The sequence below is a fragment of the Hyperolius riggenbachi genome, chromosome 4, assembly GCF_040937935.1.
Source record: "Hyperolius riggenbachi isolate aHypRig1 chromosome 4, aHypRig1.pri, whole genome shotgun sequence".
Lineage (NCBI taxonomy): Eukaryota > Metazoa > Chordata > Amphibia > Anura > Hyperoliidae > Hyperolius > Hyperolius riggenbachi.
Window position 1 is genome coordinate 289,776,064 of NC_090649.1, and position 26,477 is coordinate 289,802,540.

Here is a 26,477-nt window from a genome sequence, read left to right on the forward strand (position 1 = left end):
TCTATGATGTAAAAGGGCCATGATGGCCGTAGGTATGATGCCAGTCGCCTGTGTGTGCCCGGCTGGCATGTGAGTATGGATTCCTATGAGCCTCCCTCCACCTTGGCCTGACACCAGCTCCTCTCTACAATCCATTCCTATTAATGATGATGTCTATAAAAGTGCTCAGCAGAACATGGAATGTCCTCAGGGTTGTTACTGTGCAGGACACCAGCTTCTTGCATGCTCCCTATAGAGGCACAAGGCCTGATCTGTGAGCAGAGCTGGCATTTCTCTGTTTCTGAATGAATTTATAGTCCTGCTACCACCAGCCTCACAAAACCATCTGCCTGTTCTGTACTTGAGTGTTTGGGCCTGCACTTTGCTATAAATGTCCTGAAATATTGTCCAGGATGTGTGTTTTGTGAAGTGTTTTTTCTTTTAAAGAAAAAAAAAATGTATGCTTGAAAGTGTGCAACTGTATTTGTGTTGTTTTCTTCTTTCTATCTAGTGTTGAAGGATCTGACGTGACAGAAAAAAAGTTATGCCTGGTACACACCATGCAATTCCTGTCAGATTGACAGGCCAAATCGATAATTTCCAACAGGTCCGATCAGGTTTCAGAACAATTTTATGATCATTCTGCATAAAATTGTTTTAAGAATTGATTGGTTCTGACAGAATTGTATTGATTTGACCCATCATTCTAATAGAGAATTACATGGTGTGTACCAGACATTAGATTGCTCACCTGTGAAGAGGGAAGGCCATGGATCCGATAGTCTTCCTGTTCCTTTCTCTGTGCCTTTCCACTGCTGTAGAACACACACCCCTCCCCCCTCTGTTGAGGTTATTCAACCAACTGAAATACGCCACCATGACTCTGAAGGCTTTAGAAGTACACAATGCCTCTAAAGATGAGGGACTTTGCTGCTCACCCACATGTCCGGGGACTTCAGAAGCGCTCATTGACGCGATTGCTTTCAAAGCCTTCTGTGAAGTCCCGAAGGCAGCACATTTCAACGGGACAGTAGTGGATCGATGGCACAGAGATGACTGAGAGGGCTCTATGGGATCCACAAACTTCCCTCTACATAGGTGTGTGTGCACCCCCTCCCCCTCCCCCAATCACTTCAGATTTGTGGTAGGCTATGTTCACAGTGGTGCATTGTAATGTGGCTTACCTCACCACAATGCACCAACTATGCGGCAGGTGCGTTGTGGTATAATGGGTTGCGGCATGGTAATGCAGAGTATTGCTGCTAAATGCAAGCATTAACAGTAGACATGAAACATACTTTTTTTTTGATTGACTGCATGCTTCAATGTTGCATGCAAGCTGTTACAGGAAATTAACATCCTCCTCCAGTGGTAGATTGGTCATGTGTATGCTCGGTGTGTATTATATCCCACAAGTGGTGCTTGCACTCTTTTGCAGGTAGGTACTTGCCTGTTTTTAAGTAGCGCTGTTCATTTCCTTGCTATGTACTAATTTATTTCGTTTTTGGTCAGCTGCTCCCACTTAACAGCCATGCTTTTTGTGTATTTGCAGAGCTTCTGTTTGGGTTCAAGGTGCGTTTGTAGTTTCTGGGGGGGCTCAGCGCACCTCTGATTGGAGGCCATTCGGAGGCGGCCTGGTGTTGCGCTGATCCACCTTTTGCGTAATTTTCAATTTTCGATTTTATTTGATTAGCCGCACCCAGGCTATGCATATACATAGGTTAGGATTTAGTTAGTGTTAGGCCCCTCCCATGGAGGATCGACTTCTTTGGAGTGGGAGGGACGAGTACTTAATAGGTTGCATGCAAGCTGTTACAGGAAACTAACATCCTCCTCCAGTGGTAGACAGGTCATGTGTATGCTCGGTGTGTATTATATCCCACAAGTGGGGCTTGCACTCTTTTGCAGGTAGGCACTTGCCTGTTTTTAAGTAGCGCTGTTCATTTCCTTGCTATGCTTCAATGTACCAACACTATAATGAGAGCATGATGTGCAGCACTACTGTTACAACCCCTGTGCTGTCACAGGGAACGCAACAGCCACTGTGAATGTGGCCTCAAAGGACAACTGAAGTGAGAGAGATATGATGGCTGCCATATATGTATTTTTAAACAGTGCAAATTGCCTGACTTTCCTGCTGCCCTCTGCTTCTAATGCTAGGTACACACGATGCAGTTTTCTGACAGATTTACTGTTAGAGCGATTTATTTCCAACAGGTCCAATCTGATTTTCAATCGATTTTTTTCCGCTGGTTTATGAAAAATCAATTGGAAATCGATCTGACTGTAAATCTGTGAGAAAATTGTATCGTGTGTACCTAGCATAAGGCATTTAGCCATAGCCCCTGAACAAGCAGGCAGAACAGATTTCTGACTGAAGTTTAGGCCAGTGCACACCAAAAACCCCTAGCGTAATCGCAAACTCTCAGCACTTTTTTTTAAAGAGACTCTGTAACTTTAAAAAGATCCCCTGGGGGGTACTCACCTCGGGTGGGGGAAGCCTCCGGATCCTAATGAGGCTTCCTTACGACGCCCTGCGTCCCACGGGGGTCTCGCTGCACCCCTCTGAACAGCCGGCGACAGGCCCGACTGTAATTTCAATATTTACCTTTGCTGGCTTCAGCGGGGGCGCTGTGGCTGCATTCGGCTCGGAAATAGACGGAAATACCCGATCTCCGTCGGGTCCGCTCTACTGCGCAGGCGCCGGAGACTTGCGCCTGCGCAGTAGAGCGGACCCGACGGCGATCGGGTATTTCCGCCTACTTCGGAGCCGACAGCCGTCAGAGCACCTGCGCAGGAGCCAGGAAGGTAAATATTACGTCACGGCTGTACGGAGGGCTGCAGCGAGACCCCCGAGGTACGCAGGACGGCGTGGGAAGCCTCATTAGGATCCGGAGGCTTCCCCCACCCGAGGTGAGTACCCCTCAGGGGACGTTTTGCCGTTACAGTTCCTCTTTAAGTGATTTTTCAAGGCAATATTAGGCATGTGCCCTAGTGATTTTTCTAATCATGCCTAATGATTTTTGGAGCATTTGGTGTAGCGTTTTTTTTTGTTTTTTTTTTTATTTTATTTTTTACTACAGTAAACCTGGAAATGAACAGCTTCTGTAACAAAAACGCTTGGGAAATCGCTCTGATCTAGCGATTTTCCACTTTTCTTTACTTAACATTGAAGCTGAATCTCCTCCGAAATCAGCAAAAAATGCTGCAGGACTTGCGCATGGGAAAAAAAACAATCACATTGCTCTGGTGTGATCCATCCCATTCTAATACATTAACCAAGCGCTTTTTAAGGGGCTAGCCTTTTTAAAAGTTCTCAGAAGCGCTCTTGGTGTGCACCAGCCCTTTGACTAGATTTGCTACATGCTTGTGTCAGTTGGGTGATTCAGACATTATTGATGTATGAAATATCAGCAGATTGTCAGGCAACTAGTATTGTTTAGAAGGAAATAAATGCCAGCCTCCATTTCCCCTCACTGCAGGTATCCTTTAAATTGATGAACAAAAGATACAGAATTGGCACTGTCTCCTCACAGGTGTTTGTTCCCATACAGGTGATGCCCAGACAAGCACGTGACCAAGTGCTGTGACAGCGCAAAACTGCTGTAGTGCCCGTCCCGCTTCTCCCAACTTTCCCCACCTGCGCACATGTGACAACACAAAGGTTTGATGGAAACTTCACAAGTGCATTGTTGTGCTAGCTGACCTATGGGGATAAACACCTGTGAAGATTAAAGTTGGGAGAAGCGGGACGGGCACTACTGCAGTTTTGCGCTGTCACAGCACTTGGTCAGGTGCTTGTCTGGGCGTCACCTGTATGGGAATAAACACCTGTGAGGAGACAGTGCCCGTTCTGTATCTTTTGTTCAGCAGTTTAGTATGCTTTTTCCTCATCTCTACTGTGCGCACGTCCCCTTGGTGTCCATGAGCCACGGACGCAGGTGGGCAAGAACTGTATGTGTTTGCTATTAGAGTGGAGTGTCCCGTACCCTGCAAGTGCCGAGCAGCTTTCTTGTGTACATCCTTTAAATTCAGTACTGCAAATGGTATGAATTTTGCAGTGCAGTGCCCACTGGAAACCCTCGGGGAGAACATGCAAACTCCGGGCATTTAGTGCTCTGGCTGTGATTTGATCTGGGGACTCAGAGCTGCAAGGCAGAAGTGCTACCCCTATACCGCTATACTGCCAAAAAGTACAAAACTAGATCTGTTAACAAGCTATATAAAATATAACTCAATAGTCGGGCGCCATCTGTAATTTTTAGGGAGTCTTGTCTATTTTGCTCTGGGGATTTGCAATGTACTAGCGACTTCACCCTGGGAACACCCCTTTAAAATATTTGTCCATGGCCCAGTTTTTGTGTGTTATGTTTATTTTATTTGTTGCCCCCCCCCCCCCTTTCATTCCCCTTTTTTTTGCTTCCAGCAATTAATCAATAACTGACTTGTCACTTGCAGTGTAATATATCTCACTCCATGATGGCTGCAATTGTAATAAGATAATCATTGTTATTCACGTTACTTGTCTGGTTTTATTTTTGTGACTGGCTGATGTGTGTACCTCATAATTTAGGCTAGTGAATGGTGACAATTTCATGAATATTAGAGAAGTACATACTTGCTCAGCTGAGATATGCAAGGCTCACAAGATCTTTTTCAGGTTTGCATACTGATTCAGCTGCCTTAATGTCCAGATTTTTGGCAATCTTTTTGTTTCAGAATGGGCAGAGTTTCTTGGTCCTCGATGAGCAACGGTTTGCAAAGGAGATCTTGCCAAAGTACTTCAAGCACAATAATATGGCCAGCTTTGTGAGGCAACTGAATATGTGTAAGTATACATAACCCAAATGCTGTATATAATTGGTTTAGCCACTTCCGGACCTTGATGAATTCAATTTATGCTTGGTTTTGATCCCCCTACTGCTGCCAGTGCGTAGATTTCAATCATCCCGCCGATTGTGTCTCTCTTTCTCTGCCGCAGATCACTTCCGTCTGTATGACGACAGAGCTGTGTGAGCCGGTCAGGAGCTGATTTCATTGGCTCCTAACCCTGTCATTACTGTAAGCCAATCCCATTGGCTTGCATTGTTGGACAGCGTCATAAGCCAATGAAAGCGGCTCCTGACCCTCTCACACAGCTCTACCAACATAGCGAAAGCAGAGAGAGGGGCCTGCGGGGAGGGAGGTCAGCCGGTATGTGTGGCAATTCCTCGGAAAGGCAACTTTTTTTTGGTACCAGCAGTCTCTGTTCCTTAACCTCCTTAGCGGTAACCCCGAGTCAGACTTGGGACGGAAATTCACTGTCAGAGCGGTAACCCTGAGTCCCTGTCGTGCATGCTACGCGCTATAATGCCGGCCGGCACTCACGCCGATGACGCAGGGGGACCTTGGGGCCTATGGTGGGCTGGAGGAAGCCCCAGGTAAGTGCAGATTGTGTTTTTATAACCTGCTCAGTATCCATTTAAGGACCAGAGACTGCTGAAGTAACCAGAAGTGGTTAAAATAAGTGTGTGTATGTTTGAAGATGTAATGTGTTAATGTTAAGGAGACTATTTGCTTGGAGTTTGTACGCTTTCCCAGTGTTTGTGTTAGTTTGCTCTGGACACCCCCCTCAAAAATATACTGATAACATAATATAAGGAAGGAGGGCTGTACCAGCTGGCCAAGAGAGCAGGAGGAAGTTAACTTCTTTGCCACAGACTGTGTGGAAGCGCAGGAGGAACGTGCTCACAAGCCTAGTCAGCGGGATACAGTTGTGAAGAGCTCTGCTGGGCACTTTTAAAAGTTATTGCAAATATACAGTCACATATTTAAAAACCAGCGGTACAACACATGTACACTCACAATTGGGTGTCTAGGGGCAGGTAGGTCTGACAGCCCATTTGCGTTGCACAAATCCCCTGAGCATTTGCTATCAATTATATTTTCAGACAGTAGTATCCAAAAGCAGTGGTAACCTGCAGTCACCCATTGCTTGCAATAGTCCGTATCCAATGTATATCCAAACAGCTTTTAAAGGCAAACTGAAGCAAGAGGGATATGGAGGCTGGCATATCGATTTCCTTTTAAGCAATACTAGTTGCCTGGCTATCCTGCTGTTCCTCTGCCATTTTAATGCTAGGTACACGCTATGAGATTTTATGGCAGATTTACTGTCAGATCAATTATTTACAACATGTCCAATCTGATTTCTGAGTGTTTTCCGTTCACTCCTATCAAAAATCAATTGGAAAACTATCAGAAATCAATCAGATATCAGATCGGACATGTTGGAAATGATCTGACTGTAAATCTTCCAGAAAATCGCAGTGTGTACTCTAGCATATTACTTTTGGCGATAGACCCTGAACAAGCCTATGCAGATCAGGTGTTTCTGACATTGTCAGATCTGGTAAGATTAGCTGTATGCTTGTTTCTGGTGTTATTCAGACACTACAGCAGCAGGGCTGCCAGGCAAATGGAATTGTTTATAAGGAAATAAACATGGCAGCCTCCCTATCCCTCTCACTTCAATTGACCTTTAGTGTAAAGTTCTTAAAACAGTCACCATGATGACGGTGTAATTCTGAAACTGGTCGGGATTGGAGACTGAATATCTACACTACACGATTAAGTGCTTTTTATGCGCTGTTATTTCTAAAGGTCCTTGTCATAGGGACTCCTGTGAGTATTGACTCAATGGTGACTGTTTTTACCAGGGCTGTGGAGTTGGAGTCGGGGCAATCTTTGGGTACCTGGAGTCAGGAGAAAATGCACCTAATGAATTTTAAACTGTAATTAAAATAGAAAATAAGATAAAATGTTCTAATTCTCAGATAATAGTAATCATAAATATTTTATATATACGGTAATAGCTGTGCTTAGTCCACAAAAATGAAATAAACCAATACAAAAATTACTTGTGCTGCTTCAATAAAGCAGTCCCCGTATTTTTATTCTATCTATATAATTTATCTCTCCTGATGTGTAGCTGTGTCATAAATAGAGATGGTCAATGAGATGGAAATAATTCTGCGTTGATGCTGCTTTATGCAAATGTATGCACTCCCATAGCTCATGAAATCAAATAATTTGATAAGTTGTTAACATTTGGTTTGGTGACTTCAAATGAAAGGGTGCCTGAGACGGATGAAAAGAAAAGTTTTATACATACCTGGGGCTTCCTCCAGCCTCCTTCAGGCTAATGCAGTCGCTGTCCTCCTCCACCACCCGGATCTTCTGCTATGAGCCCTGATAATTCAGTCAGTCAGCGCAGTCCAGCCGCGTAGCGCTCCCACGGCCAGGAACATTCAGCACCTGCGCAATAGTGCTGCGCATGTGTAGTATGCTCCTGGCAGCGGAGTGTGTGCATGTGCACTGCGCCCGACTGACTAAAGTATCTGGACCCATAGCAGAAGATCCAGGTGGTGGAGGAGGACAGAGAGGGACCGATTAGCCTGAAGGGGGCTGGAGGAAGCCACATGTATGTATAAAACTTTAATTTCATCTGTCTCAGGTTTACTTTGTTACACAGTAGTACTATACTCTACATATGCACTCCCCACAGAGCTGCAGGGAATCCACTGAGAATGTTATGCACATTGAACACAGAGGTGTTGTTTGTCACCCATAAACCTGGTTCAGATTGTGCATGAAGAATGTGTAATAGAGGAAGAATGGCCTCATTCTCCTGCAGAGTACCTGCACATCACTCTTACATGTACCCACAGTCACATTGCCTAGGGCCTGATAGATGTTCTTTTGTTCCTGTCTTCTACAAGTACTCTTACCAAGGACTAGTTTGTCTATGACTAAAAGTATTAGAGGCAGAAGATCAGCCAGTTAGCCAGGTAACTCGTATTGTTTAAAAGGGAATAAATATGGCAGCCTTCTTATCCTTCTCACTTCAGTTGTATTTTAAAATTCCAATTGGCAGTTGAGATGCATTTCATGTTACATACTTTCAATCAACAAAATTGTAATATGCAAATTAGGAGTCGGAGTCAGTGGAATCCTAACCTGAGGAGTCAGAGGATTCTTGTACCGACTCCACAGCCCTGGTTTTTAGAACTTTACATAAAAGTGGTTTGAACATACATTGGCTATGGACTATCCATATGGGTTGTTTTTGGTGACAGTCACTATTTTGCAGTATGTTATGAGCACTGCTGGTTACCACTGCTGCACTGGTTTTTTCCTCTGGGTGGGAAGGTAGCATGCTTTCCTCTGCAGTAAAAGGAGGAAATGGAGAGCACCAACTTGTGCTGTATACTTTGTCTCGTGAATGTGCTGAAGTTTATATTTTCATTGTTGGATGGCCAGCCAGATGGGTGACTGCTCCAAACAGCAAACAGCTTTATGGCAATGGAAGTATAGCCTGAAAGGGCAGAGATGCTGAGCTTTTAAATGTGTGCCAGCAGTAGACCTGACTACTGCCAGTATGTGACCATAGTGGGTGATAAGGTGCATGTGCACATAAGTAAGCTATGGCATGAGGTCTCTATGGAGATGCCAGAAGCGGCCAGTGCAAGCACTGAAGTGTTCTTTGGTGTTGCAACTTCCAGTTTGCTGTGAGCATGTAAACAGCACAGGTTTGGTGTCGATTTTTAACAATACAATTCCCTATAATGGTCTTGTATATGGTAAGTTGATTTGTATGTGAAACTTGTGGCTTTTTTTTTTTTTTTTTTTTATCATGTAGCATTTTATGAAATTTTGCTTTCAGATGGATTCAGAAAGGTGGTTCATGTTGACTCTGGAATTGTAAAGCAGGAGAGGGATGGACCGGTTGAGTTTCAGCATCCGTACTTCATTCAAGGGCAAGATGAGCTGCTAGAGAATATCAAAAGGAAGGTGAAGAGAATGTATTTTATACGCAAATATTATTTCCACACAACTATTTCCCTGATGAGTTTGGATTCTCATTTTTCATTCTTGCATGTGTTTTTGCCAGGTATCCTCTACAAGACCTGAAGACACTAAAGTGAGACAGGAAGACATCTCTAAAATTTTGAATAATGCTCAAAAGGTTCAGATGAAACAGGACACTATTGATTCACGACTGTTCAATTTAAAAAGGTAATTTATTGCTGTTTATTGTGCAGGCGGCACTGATTGCGTGAAAGCAAAAGGAAGGCGTCGCACCATGTGTTCCCCAGCTGGCCTTCTAACCCATACAGAGACATTGATTTTGTTGCATTTGTCTTCGGCTACATATAGGAATATATAAAATGTCCCAAAATTTAATTTTCTAATGCCATGGTGCCATTTGGCTCTTCACTCCCTGCTGCACAGCTGTAGAAGGGTTGGTTTATAGTCCATGCGTAAGGTAGAATTCATCAGTCAGTTTTACATTGGGGACCGCTCTGTAGCACAATGTTGTCTGCAGCCGTGTCAGTGCTAGTCAGGGATGACTACTCCCTAGCTAGGAAAATGGCTCAGCTGTATGCTTGCTGAAGGCATTTCTGCATCACAATGGTTAATTTGCATATATTCAGCAGTGGTGCTCTGGGAGACATCTCGAGCTCACTCCAACCTGAATTATCGCAAATTCTTTCTGTTTTAGGAAAGCAAATTTTTGTTTTTCTTAACATCTTAGTAAGGGGGCTTTTAGGACCATTCTTTCCCCCCCCCCCGTAGCCCACGAGGTCCCTTAGCATCCTGGCCCCGGTAATCTAGCAACTTCGTCAAGTCATTCATGTGCACCCCCGCCACACACGGCGCGCCTCATCACGCCAGACAGCATAATAGTCCTGCGCATGCGCGGTGCTCTAAGGCTAAACCGTGCATGTGCAGGACTCTTACGCCGGCCGGCATGAAGACACACAGCATACGGGACAGCGCGCAGGGGCGACTTCATTTAAAGTTGCCGGAGTACTAGGGACCTCGAGGGCTAAGGGGGTTGGAGAAAGCCCCGGGTAAGTCTAAATTTCATTTTTATGTTGCGCTCAGGGTCCATTTAAAAATTCAAAGAAAAAATGGCTTTTAAACTTGTATAAGCAGATACAGGGGGCAGAGGGGGACACTGGAGGCACAGGTGGGCACAGAGGATGTTCAGGAGACAGAGATGGCACAGTGTTCCGACTTAAGAACAGATTCAGGTTAAGAACAAACCTACAGTCCCTATCTTGTTTGTTAACCAGGGGACTACCTGTAGCTCTGGAATGACTGCATGGGATGTGAAAGCACTGGCTGTACTTGCTGTGAGCACTGTCTTACCATCTACATCAACATAATGCACTCCTGATGTCCAGCTCCATGCAAATCTAAACATCAGCCTGGTTTACAGAAATGGGTAGAATCCATTGTTCAGTTTCATTAAGAAAATGTAGACATTTTCTGTTCTTGAAATGGGAGCACCTTAAGTTCACTTTAAATATCCCATTAAGTTGTGTTAATGAAGAGTCTGGGCCATACCTTCTCATTGTTGTGACAGAAACTGATATGCTAACCTTACAGTTAGCCCCTTCCTCTGTTACTTGAATAGCTTGCTTAAAGGAAACCTAAACCGAAAAAAAAATGAGTTTCACTTACCTGGGGCTTCTAACAGCCCCCTGCAGCCATCCTGTGCCCTCGTAGTAACTCACTGCTGCTCCGGTCCCCCGCTACCAGCTAGTTTCGTTTTTGCCGACTCGGAGTCGGTGGGCCGCCACGCGTACATTTGCACGCATTCCCGCTGGTGCAGAAAGCTATTGCGGACATTAACATATATATTTTTACGCGTTGGTGGTGCAATGCGTAAAAAAATTACGCATTGCACCTCCAACGCGTAAAAATGTACCGTATTTTTCGGAATATAAGACGCTCCGACATATAAGACGCACCTAGTTTTAGATGGCAAAAATCAGGAAAAAAAAATTAACTAAACCTAGATGCGTCTTTGGTGCAGGGGCGTCTTACCAACCTACTCCCCTCTAAAATGTCTCCATCTAGGCTACACTGGCCAGCTACACTACACTTCACTAACTAACCCCTTCTGCCCCCCACCAACTACACCTCACTACACTTCACTAACTAACCTCTGCTGTCCCCACCAACTACACTACACTTCACTAACTAACCTATGCTGCCCCCACCAACTACACTTCACTTCACTAACTAACCCCTTCTGCCCCCCCACCAACGACACTACACTATGCTACACTTCACTAACTAACCTCTGCTGTATCTCACCTGATCCTGCCGCCGCGCTCCTGTCCTCCATCTGCGGTAATCCGAGGCTGCCCGATCATCCAGATTCATGTCGTCTGTATCATGAGGCTTCCCACTCATTAAGGATGCAGCTCTTTGGCGTCCCATCCGCCGCGTTCCTCATCGCTGCAGTCTCGGTATATAGACTGCAGCCTTCCGGGGTACTCGTTCCTCTGCCGATACTCTTCCTAGTTACCGCGTCATAGGCACTTCCTGGTTACAGCGCACGTGACGTCAGGCGCACATGTGCTGCGGGTCACACAGAAGAGGCACTGTAACCAGGAAGTGCCTATGACGCGGTAACTAGGAAGAGTATCGGGCAGAGGAATGCGTACACCGGAAGGCTGCAGTCTATATACCGAGACTGCAGCGATGAGGAACGCGGCGGATGGGACACCAAAGAGCTGCATCCTTAAGGAATGGGAAGCCTCATGATACAGAAGACATGAATCTGGATGATCGGGCAGCCTCGGATTACCGCAGATGGAGGACAGGAGCGCGGCGGCAGGATCAGGTGAGTATATTCTGGGACCCAAAACCGTACCTTTTGAATATAAGACGCACCCACTTTTCCCCCCCAGTTTTGGGGAAGAAAAAGTGCGTCTTATATCCCGAAAAATACGGTATGTGTTAATGTCCACGGTAGCCTTTGCAGTGTTCTCCCCAGGCTCTTTTAGCTGGGTGCTCCACCCGGCTAGTTTTGGTGAGCACCCGGCTGTCATCCGCTCATCACCTCCTATTCTGTAAGCAGAGTAGCACACAGAAGCACTGGCCCTGCATTCTCTCATCTCGCCCCACCCGGCTACTTTTACAAGCCACCTGACTATTTCATGCCACCCGGCTGGAAAACATTTCTAGGGAGAACACTGTTTCTGCACCTGCTGGAATGCGTGCAAATGTACGCGTGGCGGCCAGCCGACTCCGAGTCGGCAAAAATGAAACTAGCGGGGGACCGGAGCAGCAGTGAGTGACTACAAGGGCACAGGATGGCTGCAGGGGGCTGGTAGAAGCCCCAGGTAAGTGAAACTCATATTTTTTTTTTCGGTTTAGGTTTTCTTTAAGTGCTGCAGTACTATTATTCCAGAGCAGTCACACTGACTCACATAATTTTTTACTGAAAGGACTCTGTGAGAGGGTGGCTTTTTTGGAAGCGTTTCACAAAATCGAACAAATGCTACTGTTGCCTTTAACGCCTAACACATCTTTCACTATTATTGTAAAATGTGGCAGATTATGGAATTGATAAGTTTTATCATCTGTTACCCAGAGCTTTATTTGATTAACCAATGAGCGCCTCAGTGTTCACACTATGGAGCTTCTGTTGAAACAGTTGCAGGGCATGCTGGGTTGTCGTGTTTTTTTTTTTGTTTTTTTTTCTGCTTGCTTACTTCACCTCAGACTTCACTAATGCAGCCTGATTGGCTGAAGCCTCTTTCCCTCCTGTTTTCCCCTCCCACACCTCTGTTCCTCTCTGATTGGCCAAAATTTCTCAGGCTGAAACAATGCACTTTCTATAGTGAAGGGCGGGCAAATCAGGCAGAGACAACTAAGTGCGGATATTACATCACGACTGGCTTCAAAATAGCCACAGTAAATATGGAAACTGTCTACAATAGGATTCTCTACTTTTCCTTTATAAAATTCACAGGAATCATAACATGGACATTGCAATACATCTGTTATCTAAGTAGAGCAAGTATTTATCTACTTATATATTTATTTTTTTCCCCTGAGATAGTATGGCTGACAGCTCCTCTTTTTAAAGAGAATATGTTGTGTATTAAAAAAAAAAAAAAAAAAAAAAAAAAGCCCCCGGGGGGTACTTGCCTCCTATTGAGGCTTCCCCATTCCTCCTGTGCAGCACAGATCCAGCGCAGACGATATTTACCATAGCCAAACCCGATTGTGTCCCCTCTACTGCACAGGTGCTTTGTGCCTGCGCAGTAGAGCGGACCCGGTTAGGTTAAGCTATGTCCGCCGGAGCCCGATGGAGAAGATGGTACTGCGCTGGATCGGGGAGTTTAAAAAAAAAAAAAACCTCTAGAAATCGCTGTGTAAAATTGTTTACAACTGAGATCTATGGTGGGAATCAGTTTTAAGTGTGCAATGGTTCTACCCATTTTTTTTCTCCTTCCTTTTCTCCTTCTACCTCGAAAACATATATGTGTATGCAATTGCCACAAGCTGCAAAAGGTGCCCATTCATTGCTCGGTTTTCCTGTATGATCGACCATTTGATTTGACCATTTTATTGGATCAGGGGAGAATCGATTTATGTTCCATTCTGTCCGATCAATGGAAATTGCCCAATATCTAGTACTGATGATGTATAGCTTTTTGTACCCTTGTATTTCATACTATGTTTGCTTTGCAGGGAAAACGAAGCTCTTTGGAGAGAAATTTCTGAGCTCAGGACAAAACATTCTCAGCAGCAGCAAGTTATTCGGAAGGTAACTCTAATTTTGAGTACATTACATATTTAGAGTATGGCTTAATATTGTCCAGCTGTAAATGAGCACATCCATGTGTGGTCTGTGCATGTCCAGTAGAGGGAAACACTTTTGCACAGAGGAAAAACCCCATGCACAAGTGCTTTCTACTGCGGGCCATGTGCGGACCATACTCTTAACATGCCCAGGGTGGATGCACTCAACGGAAAAGCTTCTGGCTATAAGGTTAAGATGGCACCTAGTACTGGAATGGTGGCCTGGAGAATGATCTGGGAAGCCTCTGATTTTTAGTTAGAGGTTTCCCACTTCAGATTGCTTTAGGTCTGGGCCACATAACAGTTAAAAAAAAAAAACTGGTGTGTTCGCGGATGGGAAGGAAACGGATGCAAATGGATCCAATGTTAACCTATGGACCTGTTCAAACAGATCTGTTTTGCACGATCCGCTGAACGGACTGCAAGTTTCCTGCTGCACCAATTTTTCTGGACCAATGAGCCTAGGGGAACGGAAGCTGAAGCGCTGCATTGGGGGCAATGATAAAAATGAATGTTTCTTCACACTAGTGAAGAAACGGACTGTTCTAAATAGAAAAATACTCTTTGGGGATGTGGGGCAGCAGAACAGAAACGGAGTGAAAACTGATCCGATGGACCGAGGATCAGATCCGGTTTCACGGATCCGTTTGCCACTGTAACGCAAGTGTAAACCATTGGACAACGTGTGCCCCTGCTAAACCGCCGCTATAGCGCCGCTAAACGGGGGTCCCTTCACCCCCAAACCCCCCACTGCGACACTTGGTCGCAAACTTGGTCGCTCCTGGAGGCAGGGCTAACGGCTGCAGCCCTGCCTCCAGTCGCGTCTATCAGCGGTGCATCGCCGCCTCTCCCCCGCCCCTCTCAGTGAAGGAAGACTGGGAGGGGCGGGGGAGAGGCGGAGATGCGCGCGTGGGGCAGGGCTGCGGCGGTTAGCCCTGCCCCAACCAGGAAGCGCTCCCCCGCTGAAACGAGGGGATTTGGGGGTTCAGGAACCCCGGTTAAGCCACGGGATAGCGGCGGTTTAGCAGGGGCACACGTGCCCCTGCTATCTATGAGGTCTGAAGCGAGATTTATTCTCGCTTCAGACTCTCTTTAAAACAATACCAGTTGCCTGGCAGCCCTGCTGATTTTTGGCTGCGGTAGGGTCTGAATAACACCAGAAACAAGCATGCAGCTAATCTTGTCAGATCAATACAATAGTGTCAAACGCCTGATCTGCATATGCTTGTTCAGGGTCTATGGCTAAAGGTATGACTAATAGTTAAAGAGAACCCGAGGTGTGTTTAAAGAATGTTATCTGCATACAGAGGCTGGATCTGCCTGTACAGCCCAGCCTCTGTTGCTATCCCAAACCCCCCTAAGGTCCCCCTGCACTCTGCAATCCCTCATAAATCACAGCCGTGCTGTGAGGCTGTGTTTACATCTGTAGTGTCAGTCTTAGCTGCTCCCCCGCCTCCTGCATAGCTCCGGTCCCTGCCCCGGTCCCTTCCCTCCAATCAGCAGGGAGGTAAGGGATGCAGGCGGGGACCGGAGTTCTGCAGGAGGCGGGGAGAGCAGCAGACTGACACTATAGAGATAAACACAGCCAGCTCTGACAAGCTGTTTGTCAGCAGCGTGGCTGTGATTTACGAGGGATTGCAGAGTGCAGGGGGACCTTAGGGGGGTTTGGGATAGCAACAGAGGCTGGGCTGTATAGGCAGATCCAGCCTCTGTATGCAGATAATATTCTTCAAACCCACCTCAGGTTCTCTTTAATGGTTTTTGATGAGCAGAAACATTTAAGTGTGACAAACCTGCAAAAGAATAAGAAATCAGGAAGGGGGCAAATAGTTTTTCACATCACTGTACAGTGTTTTCTTTGGAAAGAATCAGACCGTTAAAGGGAAGGTCCAAGCAAAAAAAAAAAATGAGTTTCACTTACCTGGGGCTTCTACCAGCCCTATGCAGCCATCCTGTGCCCTCGTAGTCACTCACTGCTGCTCCAGTCCCCCGCTGGCAGCTTTCTGACCTCGGAGGTCAGGGCCGAATTGCGTACATTTTTACACATTCCCGCTAGTGCAGGAACATTAACACATACATTTTTACGCGTTAGTGGTGCAACGCGTACATTTTTGTTCCTGCACTAGCTAGAATGCGTAAAAATGTATGCAATGTGGCCCTGACCTCCGAGGTCAGAAAGCTGCCAGCGGGGGACTGGAGCAGCAGTGAGTGACTACGAGGGCACAGGATGGCTACATGGGGCTGGTAGAAGCCCCAAGTAAGTGAAACTCATTTTTTTTTTTTTTTTGCTTGGACCTTCCCTTTAAATATAGGCAGCCATAGAGTGACTCCCTGTTGTAGTTAGCCAGAGTGTGCCTACCATTGTGGTTGGCGAGAGTGCCTCCATCCCTAATATAGATAGCCAGATGGTGCTCGAAAGTACAGGTAGGCAGAGTGCCCTCCCTTTTTATAGGTAGCATTATGTAATTCAGTGTTCAGCAACTTGATTGGAAGCAATTTGGAAAATATTGTATTCTTTGCAATTTTTTTTTTCTTTACATATTCCTGTCACTTTAGGAGAAATTATGGAGAAGTGTGTGATTATATGCCAGATTAAGTCTGAGTTTTCATTATGTCTTTTCTGCTACCTGTATACAGTAAAAGAGGACATACCAGCCAATTGGACCTTTACAAATTATATAAGATTTCATGAGCCACCATTAGGTTTTTCCTACCCCCATAATTTCTTGTGTCCACTCCTTTGCTTATGATATGTCTTTTTATAACAGCAGTTTTCTGTAAACACACACACTCTAACTCACACACACTCTAACTCACACACACACACACACACACTCTAACTCACACACACACACACACTCTCACTCACACACACACTCTCACTCACACACACACTCTCACTCACACACACACTCTCACTCACACACACACTCTCACTCACACACACACTCTCACTCACACACACACTCTCACTCACACACACACTCTCACTCACTCACACACACACTCTCACTCACACACACACTCTCACTCACACACACACTCTCACTCACACACACACACTCTCACTCACACACACACACTCTCACTCACACACACACACTCTCTCACTCACACACACACACTCTCTCACTCACACACACTCTCACTCACTCACACACACACTCTCACTCACACACTCTCACTCACTCACACACACACTCTCACTCACTCACACACACACTCTCACTCACTCACACACACACTCTCACTCACTCACACACACACACTCTCTCTCTCTCACTCACTCACTCACTCACTCACTCACTCACTCACTCACTCACTCACTCACTCACTCACTCTCTCACTCTCTCTCACTCTCTCTCACTCTCTCTCACTCTCTCTCACTCACTCTCTCTCTCTCTCTCTCTCTCTCACTCTCTCTCACTCTCTCTCACTCTCTCTCTCACTCTCTCTCACTCTCTCTCTCACTCTCTCTCTCACTCTCTCTCACTCTCTCTCTCACTCTCTCTCACTCTCTCTCACTCTCTCACTCACACACACACACACACACACACCTGAACTCAGCCGTGGCGCATGACTACTGCCATGGCCAGGAGTCAGAAGTCATACACACTTCCCCCCCCCCCCCCCCCCCCCCTTTGCATGGCAACAGACATGTCACTAGCCAGGAGGCTGATGACATGTCTCTACAGTGTCGGCAGTACTCTGTTGCCTGACAGGTTCCACTCTGATATAGGATGATACAAATTTTTGTATGCAGATTGAAAATGGTCCAATCGAATTCCACCTCACCATGATTCGATTGCTTTGTTTTCAATCTGCACTAATTTGCATACAAAGTTGGCATAATTCCATATGAATGTGGAACTATTTGCAACTTAAAGAATAGGGGTGATCAGTGAGAGGCAAATATTTCAGAGTTCATGCAGGATGATGTAAATTTGTATGCCAATTTATGCAGCCTGAAAATTGACCAATTAATGTAAACATTGATGAGACTTGATTGATATTTGCATCTCATTGATCATCCCTATTAATGACCATCTATATCTCTAAATCCAGCTCTCTATTGTGTACTTTCAAGGCAGATTTGGTCTGACTGCTGGCTCAGTGGAAATAACTTCAGTATGTTAGTGGAACTTTACCAAAACATAGTAGTAGGGAAACATTGTGAAGTGAGAGGTTGAAAAATAGGAGACACATCAGGAAATTATTGCTACTGTCTGTGTAATTCGTTCATAATCTTTGAATTGCCATGAGCCTGCTGGGCTGTCTTATCAGCATAATAGGCTAACAGTTTGTGTGTATGTATATAAATCAGAACACACACCTTGCTTGGTAGTTGACACCAGCCATTATCTCCCACAATACAATGAGATTCACAGTCATAGCCATGACATCACACTCTGACAGGTGTTTTACCACAATATAAGCCACACAGACATCCCTAATGATCTATTCAAGAAAAGGCAAATATTTCTCTTGGGAAAGGGGTTATCAGCTACTGACTGGGACAAAGGTCAATCCTGGGTTGAAGTTCTTCTTTGTGTATGTGATGCATCATGTTACATTTACTGTATATAATATGTAAGTCTTTCACTTTATAGTCCAATGTTATCCATGTAAGGCTGCAATTATGAAATGAGTTAACAGGTTTTCAGAGTACCATGCAATTTAACTTTTCTATTCTGTGTGAACCCCAGATTGTACAGTTCATTGTGACTTTGGTGCAGAACAACAGATTAGTGAGTTTGAAGAGAAAAAAGTAAGCATTTTTCTTTTTTACCATGAGCCTGTATGAGCCGTATGTACAACAGATGTTTGTAGATTTTTTTTTTTTTTTGCTATTAATCCATTCTTTGTTTTGTTTTTATCGTAGACCATTACTGCTCAACACACAAAATTCTCCAAAAACAACAATTTTACAGTCGATTGTTAAAGAAACTGACGACAACTGCCACGTAAGCGTCTTCTCAACACTACAAAATGTCCAGATGGAATAATGGAGTTGTACATCTGTCATGCACTGAAGGCTATTTCAGCCATGCACCTGATAGGCTGCCCACAGCTTGCCTGCTCAGTCAGTGACAGCAGTGAGGTCCTGTATGTGAGCAGTGCTTAGCACTTCAGGAGGCACTGCAAGTCTTTTAGCAGCCATGGCACGGGCACAACGCACATCCAGGCAGAGCAGGGTGAAGTGGCAAGTGCCAGAGGATCATACCAAGTAAAGGGGTATGACATCATTTAAACCAGGAATCCCCAACCTCCACCCCCCAAGTACCGCTTTCCAGTCCAAACCTTTTTGAGGAGGGTCTTAAAGGGCCCTCTAGTGGGGGCTATCTAGCACAATTGCTCTCACCACCTCACACAAGCACATTTTAAGTGAGGCAGGGTCTTAAAGAGAACCAGAGACAACAAACATTATAGATTTATACATACCTGGGGCTCCTCCAGCCCCTTCAGCCTGGATCACTCCCATGCCGCCTTTCTCCGTTGCCTCTGTCCGCCGGTACCGGGTCCCGTCATTTTGGCCAGTCGACGCAAGCGCAGTGCGCTCCCTCTGTACTGCGCATGTGTACAGAGCCGGCGGGAGCCCCTGTGCATGCGGAAGACTGGCGGAAGTGATGGGACCCGGTACCGGCGATGGAGGCAGCGGAGGACGGTGGCGTGGGAGCGATCCAGGCTTATGGGGCTGGAGGACACCCCAGGTATGTATAACATCTTCTTTTCATTTTTAAGCTTCGTTCTTGTCTGGTTTCCTTTAAGTGTGTAGATTTCAATAATCCAGGTCTGAATGTGGTTAAATTATGTGCTGCAGTCCTGTTCATGCAGCTTCTTGTAAACTAAATCTTCAGTATGAGGATACATTTCTGAAATTGGTCATCTTGAAATACACTGCTGATCAAAATGGGCATTTGTAACATGGCACCTTCTCTCAATTAATATCGAGTGCCCCCCTCACAGAGTCCCCTCTGCAGCCATGCAGAACAGCGAGCAGCAAAACAGTTATACCTCATAACAGTGGTCCCAGGCCTGCCCTCTCTATTTTCATTCATGCAGAGCAGCATAAAGTAGAGTATAACCATGTGTGCTGTACTCTCCTTACAACTGTCAGCTGTGCTGCAGCATACTTCCTATAGCTCCTGATGCATATCAGCATAAGGCTCCGTACAGAGGATGAAGCGGCACAGCTAACAGCTGTAAGGAGCGATCTGTGCACCTAGTGACGCATTTGCTGCACTGCTCTGCATGAATGAAAATGAGAGGCCAGGTCTGTATACCGCCTCAAAACGGCCTGAGGACTGGAGTTTGGGAACCCCTGATTTCAATGGTAAAAATGCAGTATTTACTTACTTTATGGTCCCTATTCATTTGGACCAAATCTGGCCCCTTCAAACATCAATTTGTGATTGATTTGATTTTTAAGAGATTTAATTTTTTATTTTTGAACGCTTAATTTTATAAATAGAAGAGCACTGTTTTAAGAGGCATGTAGTATTACTAAATTACTAGTTCTTTGCTTGGTGGTGGTTGTTTTTTTTTCTGTTTGTTTTTTACTTTTGACCTGGGCATGCAATTTAATGTATTCCTGGCATCTAATAAGATCTCCATGTCGGCATTTTTATCTGCTCTTCTTTACTATGCAAGAAGTTTTCAATCAGGATGATACCATTTATTGGCTAACTAAAAAGCATAAGCAAGCTTTCGGCTTTGCAGCCTTTCGTCGGGCTTTTATTCTTATTCTTTTTAGTTAGCCAATAAATGGTATCATCCTGACTTCTTGCTTTTACTGATGGCTAACACGGTACAATACCCTACTTCTTTACTATGGTTAGTCAGGATTTTTTTATAGGCCATAAAAAGTGAATGCAATCAATTTAGCTTGTGTTGCAATATTAAATATTCAGTTAAATAGCTTTATTTTATTTTTTTTATGGCTTGTCCATTTGGGGTGGATGAATCCCTCATTTAGAGCACACTCCTGGAGCATGACATTTGGGTGGGTGCTAGGCCACAGTATTTTAGGCTGTTTCATAGTCTTATCAGGAGGTTGGTTCTGCACCAATCGAATGTTTAAAGGAGAACTTTAGTTTTACCTTTTGTACAGTCCAAGATTGTACACTTTGGAAGGTTCTGGTTGGCATCCATTGCTGCTGATTTTTGTATACTGTAATGTAATCTGAGTATGCAGACGGATAGAGTCCTATAGCAAGCTACAGATCACCTACAGTATTTGTTCTTAATAGTTTGCTGCTATTTTTGCAGGTCTCGCATAGAGGAGAAGGCTTGAACAGGGGGGAGGTTTTAGACGATATTGTAATTTATGATATAACGGACAACATGGAGGAAGAGCAAAGTGTTGGCACACCTGAAAATTCTGATCATTCTGAACCTCCGAAGTAAGTGACTATTAAACCTGCAATATTCTAAAAACATGGTCTACTTCTAGATTAGTATACATGTACTGTCATTTCATTCTAATTAAAGTGGACCTTTTTGTCAAGCTTGACACACTCTGCAATCAAGTACAGTGCCCATAGAGAGGAGTCGTGGTGTGCGTGTATGTTTAGGGTTGGGTTTTTGTATGTGGTCATTGATTTATGAAGTGTCCCATTGATTTATGACCTTAATTTACCGCCTGTCAGCTGCCCTTCTGAAGGAGGCCTAAAGCATCCTGGGACCATTGATTATGTAAGACGGGTTTGCCATCAGTTGAGATTTAGCCCAGAAGTTGACAGCATGCCAAGGCCATTTGCAGAGGTCTTTGGGAGGGAGGGGGGGCGCAACACTGCAAGTAATGACTCGGTCCAGGTCTAAGAGGCTGGTGTACAAGCTGTGGGCAGATGTTGTGGCTATGTCTATGGTCCTATTCATCCTGCTCAAGGGTGTGTTGTCAGTACAATTGAGAGCTTTTATTTCTACTCGCCCTCTATATTGTAAGATTTGGGAGTGACATGATACCTGACACAGTAGCAACTTTCTAAATCCCTGAAGAGAACCACCAATATCTGAACACCTCTACTCATACATGTTACCTGAAGTCTTCACAATAATACCTGGTTCTACCAGCTGACCAAAATCTAGAGTAGATAGAGTAGAATAGCTAGAATGTAGCTTTACTTTTCATTTAACATTCCGTGCAGAAGGTATCTGTTGGGATCCAGGCAATTGACAGTTTTTAAAACTTGGCTTTAGCAGTTTCTTCACTTCAGGTTTCCTTTAGGACCACTTTAGCAGTTAACATCCTTTTTTCTTTTTATTGCCTTTGTCTGTGGGTATTTCAACAGAGTTGAGCTCTTGGGTGTTCATTTTTACAATCTGTTTTATCATTGAACGAGACTAACCTTTGCTTTGCTTGCTCCTAGTGGACCTGTTTCACCTGAAATTGTAATAGTGGAAGATGATACAGAGGATGATGATATCCCAGCTGTACAAGAAGATAAAAATGTGGAGTCGATTGATCCACTGAGTCCTGTCTGTGAGAATGTGTCAAGCCCTCTAATGTCTGGTCCTTTACAGCTCAATAACCCATCCTCGCTTACCACAGAAGACCCGGTCACCATGATGGATTCCATTCTTAATGAAAGTGGCGTCATTTCTCAGAATATTAATCTCCTTGGAAAGTAAGATATTGGATCTGTGTGTGTTTCATGCTACGTTAATTATATCCGAATCATGTATGTTTAGGCTAAGCATGTAGATTGATTGTGGTTTTTATAGTGAGATATAAATGTTGACTTTTCACAAATGATGTCTGTCTAGCCCAGTAATAGGCAAACTTGGCTCTCCAGCTGTTAAGGAACTACAAGTCCCACAATGCATTGCAGGAGTATGAGAGCCACAGTCATGATTCATAAAGGCAAATGCATCGTGGGATTTAACAGCTGGAGAGCCAAGTTTGCCTTCCACTGGTCTAGCCAAGTAACTGTTCGTATGATCAGATAGAAGGACTTTTTGAAAGGATAACTGAACACATGATATTCAGTTAAAGATGAGCCATAATTACATGTAAGGCCATGATGTCATGCAGCTTTCTCCTCCAAAGCACCCTAGGAGATCATGTGGTGATCCTGCTCACTTCAGAGGGGAAAAAAATAAATTGCATATTGCCAACAGTAAAGATGCTGGCATCAGTGATACATTTTAAGAATGTGCAAATCAATGTGAGGTAGTAATTTTACAATAGGCAAGCATTTACTAAATGTATAAATATTGAAAATAAGCAATTTTATTAAAGCAAACTTAACCAAAAAAAAAAAAAAGTGCCCTCTGGGAGGGGGAAGCATCTCTGGGAGGGGGAAGCCTCTGGATCCTATGAAGGCTTTCCCCGTCCTCCTTCCCACAGTGGTCTCGCTGTGCCACTCCAAATAGCGAACATGTAAATATTTACCTTCCCCGGCTCCAGCGCAAAGGCAGTAGCGGCTCTCAGCTCATGATAGGGCGGAAACTCACCTGGGGCTTCTGCCAGTCCCCTGCAGCTGTTGCCAACTGATCCTCTGTTCCCTGTCACTTTTCTTCACGCCAACTTACAAGTCGACGTCCACTGCGCCTGTGCGGCCCTGGCCACGCGCATCCTCGTATGCTATCCCGTGGCCAGGAGCGTCCGCTGCAGTATGAGAAAATCTCTACTGCGCAATAAGCTCCTGGCGACGGGAATGAGGTCGTGCACTGCCAGGCCCGCACAGGCGCAGTGCACAGTGACGGGCAGAAGTAAAAGTGAGCCGCGGCGGGGGAACAGAGGATTGTTTGGTAACTTAGCAGGCACAGGTCGGCTGCAGAGGACTGGCAGAAGCCCCAGGTAAGTGAAACTGTGTTTTGTTTGTTTGTGTTTTTGTTTGTTAAATCTTCAGTTCTACCTGAAAGGGGTTCTGTGGTATTCTAAAAATCAGACAAGCTGATACTTACCTGGGGCTTCTATCGGCCCCCTGCAGCGGGAATGTCCCACGCCGTCCTCTTTCAATGCTCCATCTAAACAGACTAATAATGCTCGCTCCCGTGCGCGTCATCAGGAGCTTACTGCGCAGGCGCAGTGCAGGAAAACTTTGTACTGCGGTAGCGAGCATTATTCGTCTGTTTAGACTAATATTAAACTGGGAACGGCGGCGGGGAACAGGTGATCGGAGGACGGCATAGGACATTACTGCTACAGGGAGCCGATAGAAGCCCCAGGTAAGTGTCAACACACACCACCTAACACTAACCCCCCCCCCCCTCTGGTGCCAAATCGTCTGCTGTACTGCATCGGGCACCCAACTCACTGCTTGGGTGCTGGATTACCGATAATTGAATATAGGTGTCTATTAACCTGCTTCGTTTCCCCCTGGGGAAATTTGCAAAAACGCTAGCTCTTCTGTGGAGACCATCCACAATGATAAAGTTCTTTTGACTGAGTATTCTCCAACATGTGTATGAGTCTTTAGGGATGAGAACATTTAGCAGCAAAGCTAGGGGGTTGTTCTGTGAATTGTTGAATGCATACAGGTATTTGGGTTAAGCCTTAAAATACCGTACATTCCGGCGTATAAGACGTCTATTCCCCCCCACTCCCCAACTTTTCCAGTTAAAATATAGAGTTTGGGATATACTCGCCATATAAGACTACCCCTCTTCCAACACCCACCAAATAAACAAAAAAAATCATATACTGGTATGAACAGATACTGGTTCTGTACTACTATGTGGTACCCAGTATATAGGCGATTAACTTGTTGGATTAGTCAACTTTCCTTAAGAGGATTGGTCAGCTCTCCTTGTCTATCTGTTTATCAGAGAGGTGTGGAAGAATAGATCACGCTGTGCCCATAAAACACATCTTTCACCCTTCCGGCCCACCCTTGTATCCTATTTTCCTCCTTCTCTGCCTCTCAGATCTCGCAGCATGTGCCCCTGAACCACTTCACTACAGTCCTCAACAGCGAGAGAGACTGTAACAGGATAGGGTGTATTACCCAGCATCAATGACACCTGGTGTATAAGAGGACCCCTGACTTTTCAGAAGATTTTCAAGGGTTAACCTGCTGGGCGTTCTGAAAACCCACGGCCGCAGGTGTTTTTTTTTCGCCCAATTTTTTTTTTCCTCATGTAGCTAGCCTATCGCTAGCTACATGATGCCCCCCTCCCTGTGCTTTCCCACCCCTCCGATCGCCGCCGGTGCGCTTGCCCATAAGGAAATCCCGTTCTGAACGTGATTTCCTTTAGGGCTTCCCCCGTCGCCAGGGCGACGAACAGAATTACGTCATTGACGTCATAGGGAGTCCCGATCCACCCCTCAGCACTGCCTGGCACTGATTGGCCTGGCTGTGCACGGGGTCTGCGGGGGGGGGGGGGCCTCTTTCATGTCGGGTAGCGGCAGATCGGCGGCGAGCGGCAGCGATCGCAGCAAACGCGCATTTTGAAAAAAAATGATTCAAATCGGCCCAGCAGGACCTGAGCGGTGACCTCCGGCGTCTCTGGACGAGCACAGCTCGTCCAGAATGCTGGGGAGGTTAAAAAGTAGTCTTAAAGCAGTAGGATCAGCCATACTATGCCAGGGAAAAAAAACATATATATATATATATATATATATATATATATATATATATATATATATATATATATATATATATATATATATATATATATATATATATATATATATATATGTAGATAAATACTTGACCTACTTACATAACACATGTATTATACTGTCCACGTTTTCTTTCAGTGAATGTTATATAGTAAATTACGAGAATTCTGTTCCTGGTGGGGGGCCATGTCTTTTGCCCACAGTTAAGGCTAATTTGTGATGTCATTTCTGCCCTTTACTTTTTTTCTTGTCTCCTCCAATCGCTGAGTCGCCTCAGCCTTGCTTGTAAACAAAAGTGAGTAGGGGATTAGGTTTCAGATAAGAAGCTGGCAGGGAAATAAAGGGAAGAGGAGGACTAGATTATAGATAAAAAGAACCCCCAGCATGCAATTCTTTGGCACGACTACTAAAGGGCCAGTGTTCCTTAAGTATGTGATAACTCCAAATCATAACAGCAGAAAAAGTTTTGAAAGTTTTGAATGCAGGATTAGCATCTTTATCACTTAATACACTCCGACCAGTTGCTGTTGAAATTTTATTTTTATGGTGACTATACCGCTTTAAGCTCCATACACACACTTGTGAAACACCTAAAAATAAAATCTCTTGCTATTGTTCAAGCAGCTGATAAGACTGATAAGTCAATCCAAACTTTGAATTGACTTCTTATCAGCTGCTTGAACAATAGCAAGAGATTTTATTAGGTGTTCCACAAGAAAAGTCTTGAGAGCCTAATGAGTACACACTATGAGATTTTCTGGTCGATTTACTGTCAGATCGATTATTTCCACCATGTCCGATTTGCTTTTCCGATCGATTTCCGTGCACTTTAATAGGAAATCGATCGGAAAACGATCGGAAAGCAAATCAAACATGTTGGAAATAATCGATCTGACAGTAAATCGACCAGAAAATCTCAGTGTGTACCCAGCATAATGCTGGGGATACACGGTACGTTTCTGTACCGTGTATCGACCAGCTGATCCGGCGAGCTGATAATATTCAGCTGGCCCGATCATGCCGCTCGACCCGCGCCCCCCTCGATTCCCGCCGGTGGACAATGACAGGGAATCGAGCGGTGATAAGGAAGTGCCGGCGGGGACGAGCGGCAATCGATCCGCGTGCACGCGCGGACGAGCGGGGATGCGCCGGCATCGAGCCGCTGGCTCGATCCGGCGCATAAAACGAACAGTGTGTGCCCGGCATTAAGCCCAATCTACACGATACGATTCTTTGTACGATTCGATTAAATCCGACATGTCCGATTGGAATGCGA

General features: G+C 45.0%; 1 protein-coding gene across 2 annotated transcripts in view; it reads left to right on the plus strand.

The window, feature by feature from the left end:
* HSF2 (heat shock transcription factor 2) overlaps positions 1 to 26,477 on the plus strand; it is a 35,156-nt gene that overhangs the window by 337 nt on the left and 8,342 nt on the right. For both annotated transcript variants that reach the window (XM_068231390.1, XM_068231391.1), the window contains exons 2-9: positions 4,699 to 4,807; positions 8,684 to 8,811; positions 8,912 to 9,036; positions 13,522 to 13,597; positions 18,339 to 18,400; positions 18,515 to 18,596; positions 20,902 to 21,035; positions 22,002 to 22,259. In XM_068231390.1, coding sequence (XP_068087491.1) covers positions 4,699 to 4,807; positions 8,684 to 8,811; positions 8,912 to 9,036; positions 13,522 to 13,597; positions 18,339 to 18,400; positions 18,515 to 18,596; positions 20,902 to 21,035; positions 22,002 to 22,259 — 974 coding nt within the window. The remainder of the gene's footprint in view (positions 1 to 4,698; positions 4,808 to 8,683; positions 8,812 to 8,911; positions 9,037 to 13,521; positions 13,598 to 18,338; positions 18,401 to 18,514; positions 18,597 to 20,901; positions 21,036 to 22,001; positions 22,260 to 26,477) is intronic.